General features: G+C 38.9%; 1 protein-coding gene across 2 annotated transcripts; it reads left to right on the forward strand.

Annotated features, from left to right (window-relative positions):
- Nucleotides 1–245: 245 nt before the first annotated feature.
- Nucleotides 246–14,488, forward strand: LOC145894042 (uncharacterized). Of its 2 annotated transcripts, none has more exons than XM_082982481.1 (31): nt 246–499; nt 686–824; nt 985–1,027; nt 1,192–1,248; nt 1,532–1,603; nt 1,933–2,116; nt 2,297–2,430; nt 2,583–2,701; nt 2,969–3,083; nt 3,173–3,285; nt 3,345–3,560; nt 3,690–3,760; nt 4,159–4,271; nt 4,582–4,807; nt 5,775–5,936; nt 6,215–6,409; nt 6,858–6,970; nt 7,223–7,376; nt 7,859–8,218; nt 8,651–8,806; nt 8,984–9,131; nt 9,301–9,349; nt 9,672–9,722; nt 9,782–9,839; nt 10,189–10,295; nt 10,485–10,550; nt 10,765–10,855; nt 11,065–11,303; nt 11,715–11,890; nt 12,146–12,312; nt 12,745–14,488. In XM_082982481.1, the coding sequence occupies exons 2-31, from the start codon at nt 775–777 to the stop codon at nt 12,750–12,752; spliced, it is 3,813 nt and encodes a 1,270-aa protein (XP_082838607.1). In that variant the 5' UTR covers nt 246–499; nt 686–774; the 3' UTR covers nt 12,753–14,488. The 2 variants fall into 2 exon arrangements, with proteins under 2 accessions (XP_082838607.1, XP_082838606.1); XM_082982480.1 differs by having other exon boundaries at nt 246–490.
- Nucleotides 14,489–14,729: the final 241 nt, after the last annotated feature.

The following is a 14,729-nucleotide window of genomic DNA, read 5'->3' on the forward strand; positions in this document are numbered from 1 at the left end:
TAATTGAAGTTTCTTAAATGTTACCAATTCAGGTGTTTATTTATCATTTTCTTTCAACATGATCGAATCGTTGTGTGCGCGTTTGCTGTCGTCACGCTTTGTTGACCGTCCGTGATTAACTTTGTTGGCACACGTTGGGAGAGTTTGGTTTCGTTTTGTTATTTTGAAAACTTAAATATAAATGCGATACATGAATTTCGTGAATTTACGCAGGGAGTTAATGTACTTCCTTATTTTTCAGGCTCGCTTATTCCTTTAGATTACTTTGCTCTTCGAAATTACAAACTTTCGACAATTTATAAACTTTGCTGTAACTAAAAAGATAATTATTTTAGCACGCAAAGTTTACCAACTGTTTACCCTTAAATTATCTGGATATTCAGTTGAAAAGGGGAAACAAAGAAATTAAAGAAGATTTATTGTTTGAAGATCACGAAGAAAACCCCATAATCCACTAAATTGCAATGCTTGTTGCAAATTTTTCCAAAAAGTGGGTTAGGTTACTCCAAGAAAGTTTTTTGTTTATTATTTTAATCTGTTTTTTAGTATTTTTTGTCAAAGTTTAAGGTATATACATATGTACATTTTTTTAAGGTTAAGACTCCAAATTGCAAAGTTTGTAATTTGTACATCAAAGGATTTTTATCGGCGAATGTTGAGAGCATATATTAAATTTGTTTTGCAGAATTTGATTGATAACGTGGAGTTTGATGTTGGATGGTGCTTGTCTGTAATTCCCTTCGTTAATTTTAACCGATCGGCGGTGGTTCTTTCATGCCTACAATCATGTCTAGCAGTACCAAGAGGAAAAACAAACCTCTCAAGTACATGTTACATGTGTTTTGTGTTTGATTTATGATATATATGTATGTATATATATATATCGATAGTTTTCAGTTGAATGTTACTGCCCTGATCAAATTGTTTGTAATTGCTCGAACATTTGCATTGACCAGATAAATTTATTTCATATAATATTTTTAGATCTTCCAATAGATCAAAACTGAGCACGCAAAATTCACTTCCAGTAAGTTTTGTGTTAGTGTAGTAGTATTTTAACTGACAGAACAATTGTACTTTTTAATTAGTAAATGTTTACTACGTGAACATAGATATGGTGATGTAGGTGTATGAGCTCATTTTATGTGTTGGTTGATCACAAAGTCAGTAGTATTTGTTTGTGTTTTGCAGAGTGGTGAAGGGGCCTACACGAATCCAAGGCTTATGCATACAGTACTGTCTTTAATGGTAATCTTAACATCATGTCATTGTACTAGATATATACCAATCAGTCTCTATCAGGGCTTTTCAAACTTTGGGTTTCAACCCAGTTTGGATCGCCATATGTTATTTTGGGGTTGCTATATGTATTGCAAACAAAAATACCATCCAAGGTTTATGATGAGTGTTTATGGTTGTATTAAATTGTTAACACATGACATCAATGATTTGCTTTTTAAAAAGGGATCGCAGTGGAACAAAATTTCAAAATCCCTGTTCTTAAAAACTTGCATATATTGTTTTTCTTTAGGGATCAAAGTGCAGCGTTCAAGTAAAAAATGGTATGATTTACCAAGGAATTTTCCACACGGCCAATCCTACTGTAAGTTATTGTGTAGCTTGGTCTGGAGTTGTCCATTTAACTTGTAACAAAATGATATACATGCTATATTTCAGTTTTTTTGTATTATGTGTTAAACACCATGCAAATAACCAGCTACCCTTTATCTACATTATTGTAATACATAATTGAAGCAGCAAAACCTGAGTAACCCCTACTCATTTGGATTCTTTAATCCTCACGAACAATTTTACCATCTCTATCCTGCCATAACAGATGGTTTAAGAGCTGCATGCCATTGACATCTCAAACATCCTGCCATATTGTGAATCAGGCACATGTGTTTCAGACTGTATTTGATTTTTTGTCAGATGGATATTGTTCTTGGTGCTGCTCACCTTCAGGAATCGACAGACAACGGAGTGAAATCAGTTCACAGCACCCTTTCAACAAGTCCATTGCCGTCCAGTAACAAACTAATCGATGAACTGATATTCAAGTCAAATGATGTTGTCTGTGCTGTTTTCCAAGATGTGGATTTGAAAAGTGCAGAAGGTGAAACAATTACAATATTTGCATCATGTGCTCCGTGGCAAACTTACATATTTATTAGTGTAGGATTAAAACAGACTTAGTGAGAAAAAGGTTGATAGCAGTAAGTTTTCCCCAAAAATTAGTTGCACTTAGCTCCGTTTCACAATGCTACACAGTTACCTGTTTATGTTTTTTCTACAGTTCCTATCAAGTCAAATGGGGATGCACCACATGAAACAAGCTTGTCACCTGCTAATGGCGACCCGACACGGACCCTCGAACCGTGGGACGGAGGTGGTGATGCTTCAGCTGACGCAGATATTGGTGGCCTAGAGGTAAAAATGTTTATAATTCCTCAGTAACTATGAAACCAACATTACTTGTAATTAAATTTCTGCTCGCAAGAAATACAACTAATCTCAGTCACAAAAAATCTTGTTACCTTATCTGTGTGAATAAGAATGCATGTTAAACTTGTTACTTGCAGGATGATTTGCCAACTACAGCGGGTCAGAATGGGGGTTGGTGCCCGGAAGACATGTTTCAAACCAATTCACGGCGCTACGGTGTCAAAACCAGCTACAATCCAAGCTTACCGGAGTATACGTAAGTACTATAATTTTTTTCATAACTGATTTTTAAAAGTGAAAAAAAATTTGTTAAGCAGTTGTTTGTGATGTACAGTGGGGTGAAAATATGGGGAATTTGAATAATTTTCACATAAAAGCAAATTCTGTGCTATTGAGTCTCCACGATGCTGCCCTGATTAGACCAAATAGTGGCCCTGTATAAACTTAAAAGATTATCTCTCTGTTAGATCTCATTGGCAAATATTACCACATTTTCATCAATTTTTTTCCTCATATATTTTAGTACGAAGCTGCCAGAAGACGACTCCGAGGAATACAAAAAGCGAAAAGCTCGGGCAACACAGCTGGCAAACGAAATGGAGAAATCTCCCAGTTATCAGAAAAGAATAAACCTTGAGGTACAATGTTGTAGATCTTGCATCTGTTTTTTCCTTCTTCTCTGAAGCAAATCTAAACACAACTATCCAAAAATATGCATTGTTTGTAGCTCGAAGACAATCAGACAGAAGAGGAAAAATTCAGTTCGGTAATTCGCGACAGCAGCTCTTCGGCGCCACGCAGTGACAGGTCACGCATGGAGAGAAGTGATCGGCCTGACAGGTTTGCACTAAACTAACTAATTGTGTGTTGATCCAAAACCTAAAACTCGGTCTAAAAAGGTTTCCCCGTGCGCGAGGACGTGGAAAAGACACCAGTGGAGGTCGGATGGGTTATAGCAATTACATGGGCCCCGGAGGCATGCAGAGGAGCCAGCCTTCCTATGTTCCAAGAGAGCGTGCAAATACTCCAACCCACCCATCAGAATCACCTACAAGTCCTGGTTCTGGAAAAAGCTTTAGTAAAACTCCCATCAGTCAACAAAGTTTGCCTCCAAGGTAATATGTCAAAGTAGTACGTACCTTCTGTTTATTGATAGCTTGCCATTACCTCATTCTATGAGAAGTTAAAAGTTCAAAAACTTCTGCCAAACTAAGAAAGCCAAAAAACATTGAATATATTTCCAGGTTCACCAAAGGTCATGGAGGTGGTGGAATGTACAGAGATGAAGACCGCATCAACAAACCTCACGATCCGAGTATGCTGTTTGCTTTCACACATATATTTTAAAAGTTAACTGTTTGTAAAATGATTATATATGTGTATACATTATTTCTATGGTATTTCTTTGCAAATCCAAGTATGCAGCATTACGGTTGCCTTTTTCTATGCATATACACTTTATTTTTATTTATATAGTTCAAAAAATTGTGTCATTTTGTTGTAAGGTTGATGAATACCCACTTTTTTAGTTCATGTTTATTTTTTTCCATACATTTTTCTTTGCTGTAAACCTTGGTGTGGCCCAAGGCCTGCTGAATTGTGAATTCAAATGCAACTTTCTGGTTACATAACATAGTATGTGCTTGAGCTGTGGTTTTCTTATAAACTGTACTGAATATTATTGTGAGTGGAATGAAATGAATATATTTACAGGTTACCAAAGTGCATACAATGCAAACCAGCAACCCAAACCTCAAAGGCAGGGTTCTTCTTCATCAAGGAATTATCAGAGGAACCATCCCTCACCGACATCTGAATATTCATCTGTAAGTACTTTTTATAATAAACATAAATATTCATTGCACATGTGTTTTTCTGGCGAAATTTGTGAGTTTGTTGTGATGAAAGTAATTTTTTGCAAAATTGACAAAAAAAATTTATTGATCCTAATGTCATGATTTTAACTAAGAATTTTGACCAGGGTAGTATTGTTTTAAAAAAAAGCTGAACTGTATAAAATGTGATGTTGCTTGGCCTGGTATTATATTCCCCCCCATAACGTAATCCTATCACAGTGCATAACAGAACTACTCAGTATTAGCACAAAAAAAACAAAACAGATGTTCACAATTTTAGTCGCAAACAGTCAGTGAAACATCGTCTGGTCGTAACACTCCCCAGCAATCGTTGTCCAGGAACTCTTCTGCTTCTTCTGGCACTCAGCAACAAGTCGCATCACCCCAGTGGGGCAATAAACCCATGGGGGGTCCACCTACTGAAGTGCCCCACCCTTCGGCACCCCAAGCACCCCCGGGGCCGAATCCAATGTCAGTCCGACCTCGCTATCCAACTGGCAACAAAGGTAATAATTGACATTGATTGGAGTTTTGGAGTTAAATGATCAACTGACGATCCATGTTATTTACATTGAATACACATGAAAAAATGATCATGATAAGGTAGTTTGGTGCCTGGATAATTTTTTGTCAACTATTATGTACTTTTTTGAACTAGACAAAATATGTAGTTGAGCAAGCCGGAAGATCTGTACTGAGTAAATTTTTTGAGACTATTTTAAGATTTTAATCCGAAGACTTATATGTGTACAGATCAGTAATTCAAGTTTGTGATGTTGGACAAATAAGTATTTTCTCTTCAGTCTACTGTATCTTGCATGCACTTTATAGCAAAAAAGTTGTAACAATGAAGAAAGAAAGAGTTAATCATAATTAGCTGTAGAATGTTTACATGGCAGAAATGTTACGACAGACAGTGCAGCGTAAGCATATAGTCCCTAGGATCTTGGGAAGGCCGCCACAGCCACAAACAGAAAGGGGGCAAGCTCACGAAAGGAACTTAAATAAATCAGGTACAATTGGTTGAGGTATTGTGGGGTAGGTATGTATGTTATGCTTGAGTTGCAAACCTTAGTGCTTTACAGAATTAATCTGTTCAACTGAAGGTATTGATTTTTATTAAATTGTGATTTAGACTTGAGATAATTTAATTCAGGACAAGTGATTAGCTTCAGAACTTGACATGCAAGTTTAGCTGTGAACAAAGCCCTGACAGGTTAAATTAGACCAGATATGGCAAACTATGGCCAGCATCCAACCCTGTAGTTTACCATTTATTTGTCACTTAACACTGCTTATACTCTGGTTAAATATAATCTTTTTCTTGCTATTCATTTACAGTTTTTGAGCGTTATTTATTGTACATAAATAAATTTGTTTACAAAACTGTTGACTTTGCCACACTCACAAAGCCATTGGCCCACCTGTTGAATTAATGGTCGATGCATGTATTTTAAATTTGCCTTGTTTCAGATATGTCTTACTCATCTGCTCTGCGAAGCTCTGGATCCGCAAACAAAGGCCCACCAACCATGCAGCCCCCCTATACTGAAAATCGAATGCGGCAACCGTACCCCACTGCTGCTACCGTCCACAATGTGGGTCAAAACACGAAGTTCGTCTACTCAGTGAGAGGCAAGTAATTTTGAATTTCTTGACTGTTACTGTATTTCTTTTGCTTGGCAACGTATTTTTTTGTCTTGTGATGTTTGTTTTGTCGTTGCAATTTGTGACAAACTTATTCCAGTACTGGAATTGACTTTATGCTCTTGTATATCGTAATTGAGATTGGTGTCATTTCACATTTAACGTCCTTGACAGCCGGAAAATAAAACTTTTCGTGCTCTAGCGCTAGTTAAACATGCGCACAATCTTATACCACTGCAACATCTTAAACACACACCTCAACACAGGTCAGACTCCACCTACTGCAGCACAGTCCACAACACCCGTTCAGCCACCACGTGATATTCACCAACAAGCTGTCCACCCACTTCAACAAAACCAGAGTCAAGTTTCACCGAGACCTCAACTAAGTAGTGCATCACCACAGCAAGCCATCCCACAATACCCAGTGCCAGTTAAAGCACCAGCTGAGGGTGGTAAAGGTATGGATGAGAGTAACCACAATGGTTTGGATACAAAACGACTAGCTGCTTGTGTCTATTCTTATCGTGTTCATGTATAAACGTGTAAATTATATTAATGGACATTGTCGATATGGTTTCTTGCATTTTATTTCTGAACACATTTCCTTATTGATATTCATTTGACAACCCTCCCACCCCTTCATAACAGGGCTAACTTATTTGTATTCAAGCAGCCAAATGTCCATGTAGAGCTCCCAGGAATATTGATAACAATCTACAGTAAATATTTTTTGTTTAGAAAAGCCCGATTTGTTGTTTTCGAAAGAAACTTTGCCTTGCATAATTTGTAATACTAACCCCAGTGCAACGTAAATTTTTTATTCTACAAAATTATATTTACCCGCTTATTTTGTGCAAGTTGCACATACCTTGAGCATTTGTTTCAGTAACGTTTACGTCTGTGTAGCCCCCACCAAGGTTCTGACCAAGAAAAATTCGGAGGGGATTTCCCACTCCCGCGAGTCGGATTCTGGTAGAAACACAATGGAGGAATTGAAAGCTTTCCAAACTAACTTCAGGGTAGGGTGTCAACTATTTATTTCATAATAGGCTGCTCACATGTGGGCAATTGTAATTAGGTTGGCAGAAGTCTTTTGAAATGTAGGCTAATTTTAGTAACATTATGACAAAATTAAAATGCCTGGTGTTTGACTTCATCTCTGGCTGCAATTTCAATTCGTTGCGATGTTATGTGTTGAATTGTGGGATGATGAACTTCCATAATGTGTAATAAACACAAAATTACCCAAAAAACTGTAATTGTTCATTCAGCTGGAGCAAAAACCAAGCGGTGGCGATGCCAATAAGCAACAGATTGGGGGGAACATACAAAACAAACCAATGCTCAGTGGAAATAAACAACACAGCTACTCCAAACCCAGGACTCCATCAGCACAACCTCTTAACAGGATCCAGACACCACAAGGTAAGCAGTTTACTATACATATGTTATGGTTACTTTGCAAATTGAAGGTGTTTCATATATTTTAGGTAATTGTTGTCACTCATTTTTTTTAGTCCCATTAGAATAACGCAGTGTACTTAGGAACACTATTTAGTGATTTGCTCTTAGTTCTGAGAATAAGAGACTTTAAACTGATGATGGCTTAAGTTTTTGCCGAAACCTTTTTTCATATGAAATATGTCAATGTTGACAATAGTATGGGCCGGTCTCTTCATTCTCAGAACAGTGTACGTACGCATTAAAATTAAATAAAAATGTGAATTGAATTGTGCCAAGCACTGTTATGCTGTAATTGGTAAAGATAAAACCCACAGCAACCTTCGGGGCAACATATTCTCTTATATATTTGTCACTCTTGCTAGTTTGGAGGGATGAAATATCTGTAGCAGAGATATTGTTTTTGTCACAGAAATCGATATCAGTCATCTCTTTTTTATGTCCAGAATCTGCCGCTGCAGGAACACAAATACAACAAACATCAGTGGCACCTGTGTCTCAACCGCCCCCATCACAACCAGGCATGACGGTGCCACCACCACAACCCATACAGGTGGTACAGCAGTCCCCTGCTCCTGGGCAACCTATGCCACCAATGCAAGTGGCACCTCAAAACATGTCACAACCACCACCTGCCACGCACGCGCACATGCCACACCAGTCGATGGAGAGTGTGGAAGGAGGTATACTTCCCCACCAGCCAGTACTTCTGCTTTCAGGGCCTGGAACTGGGCCAATGATGATTCAACAAATGCCACAACAAATGACACAACAAATGCCACCACCGGTGCCGATTCTTCAAGCTGGTAAGTACGCATGGACAATATAAGCCAGGATTTTTGAGCAGGACTTGTACGACTAGTCAAGGCTGTCACCAAAATGATAATACTTTGAGCGGTGAAGTTCGTAAAAGCAAGGGTCATCAAAATTTTTCATCGGTGACTGAAAAAAAATGGTCAGGGTGGTACACAGACCCTACCGATGTAAAACCCTGACATAAGTAATGTTTAAGGTTTTAATTCTCATAATGCACACATTTATTTGTGTAAAATTGTTCCAGAGGCAAATACAAATTGCAATAATACTACTAATAGTAACTTAGAATTGTGCCTCCAAAATGCCATATCACCTAAAACAATTGATTTTTAAAAAGATTAAAAACAAGCAGAAAGCCCACATAGCTGCATGAAAGTTTGAAGATTTATAAAACGTGAGTTATGAATTGATTTGATTTTTAGTTGAGCAACCACAACCAGCCATTAACATCCACTCACCACGCTCATCGTCGGTTGGGCCAGCAGTGAACACAGTAAGCGCTGCCACTGGATTTGTATCACCTCAGCATGGAGGCATTTCATCAACAAGTGATCAGCCCTTACAACAACAACACAGTGGTAAATACATTTGTTTGTTATTATTTTTCTCAAAAAAAATCATAACAGGCGAAGTCTCTGTTATGAAGTAATAAAGGAAACCTTAGTCCGAAGTTTTTCCATGAATTGTTTATTTATTTTTGCATACATTGTTAACTGCAGTTGCACTATCAGTTTTGAAACCTATTTTCTTTTTAGGTGCAACCCAGCAGCAGATCCCTTCTGAAGCAGTAGTTGCACCATCTTCATCGTCTGGCGATGTCGGAACAGCACCACCAAGGGGTGAACAGACAGGAGGCCAACCTGCCCTTGGCTCGTCGGCAACATCTGAAGCCTCACCTGATTCGTAAGTAGTTTATTTTATGTCAAGCATAACTTTTTTCTGCCAAGTAAGCACAACTAGTACAGAGACTTTGCATTTGTAATAATGTACATGAAATTTGTAAAAGATGTTTCATATGTTAGGTGCACTAAAATCCACTTACAACTTTTACAACATAAATTTTATTTTTTAGACATCAATTGAATCCAGAAGCACCGCTGTTCAAACCAAGAACATTTTCGGTAAGCAAGTCCACAATTGTTGGAAATATTGTGAATTATCTTGATTGGGTAAATCATATCTCACATCCTTAATAAGGCTTAGCAATGCCTTTGTATGGAAATAATTTGTATGGAAATTGGTATTCCTGGTGGACTTTAAAGGTGCTGCACAGATAACTTTCTGCATCTAAGATAAGAACAGTCAATATCATACCGCCAAAGTGTGATAATTATTAAAATTGCGATTATATTCGAAACCAAGAAAAGTGAACTGGATTGCACCCGTTTTTTCAATCAGAATTTTTTTTAAATGAAATAATTTGTTTTGTTATTTTTGGAACAGAAGCCAAGTGGGTCAACAACTCCAAATTCACCCACGCAAGTCACATACCAGGTAAGCTTCATCTCGTACTAACAAGTCGATGCGAAATAACATCGCTCATTCTTTTGCAGCATGGAACAAGTGCACCAATTAGCTACATGTATAGGCCCACATACACCAAAGCTCTGGGTAAGAATTGTGGCTTAATTCTCGTTAAATGTATATTTGGTTTGCTGTATTGTTGGATTTATATATATTTTTGTCTGCTTTCCAAAAATATGTTGCATCCTCGTATGTCTTGTGAAGTTGAAGCACATTTGCATACTCTTTTCAGCAAAACTTATCATTAAGGGTGTTTGACGCCAGTTTTTTCATAATAAATGTTGAAAAGAAATTTTCGCAAATGAAGTTATTTTTGCTGAGCAAAACTTTTTTTAGTCGATCTTTGTGATCAGTTTTCCGTTACCGGGTCCTTGGTGATCCAGGGTACTTATGCTGATAAAAGTTATTTTATTATGAAGTTATTTTTATTTCAAAGTTGGCCAAACGCCCCCCACTATCATCAGCCCATCTGGAAACGACCCCCCAGTAGTCAGCCATCACATGACTCAAACTATTCAAACCATAGGAGGACCGCAATACCAGGTTAATAAAATAGAAAAAGGCATAAATAGATACTGACTATTATATTGTAATCAAAATATATCTATATTAGACACAAGATAACGACAATTATGGCTTCTCTTGTATAACTTGCTATAAACATTGTTGTGTTGATTTTTGGTTCCATCTTTGATTTTCTTTTAAAAATTCTGACAGCAATATTTGTTTTAGACTCAATATATTCTGGCACCGAATGCACACCACATCCCTGGTCAGGCCGGGGTTATGGCACAACCGGTAAGCTATGTTTTGTTAATTTGTTGTAGCTGACACTGTGCTCACCTTGTCAGACAGCAGTATTTGTTTATTTGGAATAACTGTTTTTATGGCATAAAAATTCCAAGATTTTTATTGCAACCAAAGTTTTGTCTACCATCTGACGAGACTTCTACAGAATAGCAGTGATTGTGTTTGACTAAATTAAAGGGGGATTTTCATGTTTGTTTTGCAGTACCAAGAGATGGGTCAGATGGTATATCAAGGTCATATGGTTCCGACGACGCCGAGGGCCGTTTACCCGAATGAGCCTTCAATGTATCCAAGTACGTTGCTGGTTTTTCATTATTTGTTACAAACTAAAAGAGCAAATAAAATTTTTAATACGAAAAGCATTTTTTCACCATCAAAATTCTTTTAAAGGCCTTGGAATGTAGGCATTGAAATACAACGTTTCGAAATAAGAAAATAAAACCGAACGCAAACAAGATTAATTATTCCAGCTTCAATTAAGTATTTAACACACATTTTACAGATTATGTGTTCCCACAACCAGCACCCCAGCAAGCAGTCCAACCTGGTCAGCAACCACAACATCCTCACCAACATCAACCACCCCAACAGCAGCAGCAACAACAACAACAGCAGCAACCTCAGCAAGCCCCACCAACCCAGCAACAGACACAGAACCAGCCAACACAACAATCACACATGGCTCAGGGCGCATACATTCAACCCCAGCCTCGACCACATTCGGCCCACACACCAAATCAGGTGAATTGACTAAAATATGTAGTGGTGTCTGTTGTAGTTTACACACAGCGTGTCACTAAGGTAAACTTTGCAGGGATCGCAAATGTGTTTTTGGAAAGGGCTGAAAATGCTATTAATTGATTTAGAACAAGTTTCTCATACAAAGCTGTATGCATCATACTGGTACATACATAATAAATCATTGTACCTCGAATTTATCCTGTCTTTGTTACATGCTTGGTGCACAATCTCATTACATTTGCCTTTATGTAGCTCTCCCATCAGTAGTTGTGAATACATAACTTCACAGCATTGCTTTGCAGAAAGTTTGTTATGTAACCAAAAAAACGGCAAATTATTTAATGCAGTACGAACATTTTCCTCTAGAAAAATTAAAATCCTTTCAAACCTATTTAATGTTTCGTGATGCAGGCTCTCCCCCCCACTAGCCCTGCCACAATGCAGCAGCCGACGCAACCAACAGGGGTCGTTCCCCCACCAATGCACCCCCCATCACAGAACGCTATGATTGCAACACCCCATGCCTTCTACCCTCAGCCTATGATTGGACATTCGATGCACGGTGCCCCTGCTATGGTTCCCAGCAGGTGGGTGCATGGATATGTGTGATTTAAAAGGAATCCATAAGTGACGCTGGGTGTGCTTTCCTTTCCATGTATATACTCGGGGTTGAGCAGGACAAGAAAATACATTGTTGATTATGAAGTGTAACATATGTGATAAACATATAGAGTGGGGTATTATATAGCAAATTTGTAAACTATTGTGCCAGCAGCCAGCATATATTAGTGGCTACATTGCTTTAAATGACTTACCCGCGGTAACCTTTCTCCTGCGTTCAGTCCCCACGGCTACGCGACCCAAATCAACCCAGCACGCTACATGATGATTCAGGGGAATACCCCGATTGCCCACAGCCCAAACCAGGCAGCTCAGCAGGCTTATGTTCCACAGAATGTTGCGACCAGCGCCCCGAATCATCCTCAGCAGTACACACCCAGACAAGGCTGTAAGTCAACTTTTCTTGTATGATTTTGAATATGTATTTCCAAGACAGGCAGGTAGGTTTAAATTTTATTTTTTACTAATCTGTCCTTCTGGCACAATTAGGGTGACTTTTATTGTCCCATGTTTCACCTGCGATCCAGCTGGGCTTCATCAGGGTAATGGTGCATCACACAGACATGTATAGCAGATGGAACATCGGTCAATAAAAGTCACCCTAATTGTGCCAGAAGAACACTTTAAAAAAATAATATGCCTGGCAACAACAGAATATAGCTAGATAAAAAAGGAAAAAATTTTAGGAACAACAAAATGTGTGTAAAGCCAATTCCTCCTGGTAAATTTGTTGCTATAACGTCCCAGTAGCACTTACAGCTTTGACCATTACCTTATTATATCCAATACACTTGAATAAAGACAACGTTTACCTTTGCAGACCAATAACCTGCCACACACATCTGCCAACAGCATTTCAACCAACTCCATCACACGCAAATAAGTCTCACTGGTTCTTCCCGACTTTCATCCTATCAAATGTATGGGGTTTTGGGGATATGCTCCCAGCGCTGTAACGCTCCAAGACATGGATATTATTGCGTCATTTTATCCGCTCAAGTAGCGACGTTATGTGCTGAAAGTGTGACGTCAGTCAGTCTGCTTTCTGAGTAGTTCGTCTAAAGTGTGAACCACAAGGCTGAGTTCGTGTTCGATTTTGTGAATAGTTTTTCGCCAACTATGGCAACCGTACGCGCACGTGGTCAGCTCCCGTTCGGTCACTTTTAACCGCAATCGTCCGGACGCAGACATCCAACATCAAATCTCTCCGTACACGAGTATGACTGCCTGAAATTATCGGCGATATTTTAATGATAAAACGGTATCTTTAATATCACTTACGGCATACGCGCGAAAACGCAAGTAGGCACTTTTTGCTTCCGACGTAAGCTCAATATATATTTTGTCCAGTGGTGTATTTTGCTCAACAACACACCAACCCTATGCAGTGCCCAAAACTGCCTCTCGCTTTGCAGTTGAGGGAATAAATTGCCGCCACAACATCGAAAATGTGAATAGGAAAAGAAGCGCCAAAAATTGACAAGTAGGTTACTCGGCGTTTAGTTTAGTTTATTGCCTTTCACACCCTCAAGTCATTTCTTGCCGTTCACCAGGCCTTCTTACGCGTCATAAATAATGCCGCGCGATTAAAATAACGTTGAATATCGTTGATTTCGAAAGTAACATTTTTTCGTTAATGATATGTGTTGGTGGGACCGCACATATCAACGTGATGAAATAGTGTTTTGCTTAGCAGCGTTTCGTCGCTTCTAAAATATAGACAAGTTAGCTTGCGTTCCCAATGTAATAGGTTACATTTTCATTGCATTACACACGGGCGTATTCTAACCCTCCGTTGTCGTATCTTGACCCTGCGAGAATTGTGTCGTCACAATCTGCTAAAAGTGACGTCAACTATTTATTGTCGGGTTTTTGTGTGTAAATTGTCTCGCCCCCTTTTTTTGGTATATTAGCCTCGTGGCTGTAGCGAAATGCGTCGCCTGAGCGTTCATCACGCTGTAGTTTATAAACTCGATGTAAACTGACCGAGCAGTCACGAACACCTTGTGTTTCCGGCTGTAGTTGACTTCATACATAGCAAAACTATTGCCCGCGTCGTGTTCATCATCGGTGCTACATATATTTATCGCATCCTCCTAGACAACGCCGCACCACAGCCCCACCTTGTGGTTCAGCGTATTTATTTTCATCTTCGAACGATTGAGTTTTTTTTGTTTTCTTGTGACCGTTTTCGAAGCCGCTGCTTTTTGGTCTGGAAACGACCACGCGGTCTGCGTGCCGCTATGGGCACCGTTTATTTTTTAACGCGTTTACAAAACGCGTCAGCGTTGGTCCAGCGATACTCGATGACATCTCATCTACGTCGAATGTTTGCGAGCGGTTATGACCGTGAGGGGGCGCGCAAGAGCGACGACTTTTTTCTTCAAATCAACGTTTGCGAAGAACTGTCGGTTTCCGCGCGAAATTTCGTTCTATTTTTGTATGGTTGTGCGAACTGGTGCGCGAAAACCGTGTTTGGATTTAGGAAAGTTGGAAACATGCTGAATTGAACGCCACAAGCATTTCATTTGGATTACTCGGTAACTCAATAAAAGAGACGATATACAAGGACCTCCGTTGTTTGTTGTTTTTTAAAGGAAGATAACTAACAAGTGCTTTAACGAAAGTTGTTAAAATTGCCGAAAACAACTAAGTAATAAACCCTGAGCAGAAGTTCTCAAAGACGGCGCCAAGTAAAAAAAAAATCATTCGGAAAGCAAAAAGCATTCTTGACCTTGGCAACCTGGGTTCAAATCCTATTATGGTGACAGAAAGAAATATGGCAGTTCACGTTTTGAATGTAAA

This window comes from Ascidia mentula, chromosome 3, assembly GCF_947561715.1.
Source record: "Ascidia mentula chromosome 3, kaAscMent1.1, whole genome shotgun sequence".
NCBI lineage: Eukaryota > Metazoa > Chordata > Ascidiacea > Phlebobranchia > Ascidiidae > Ascidia > Ascidia mentula.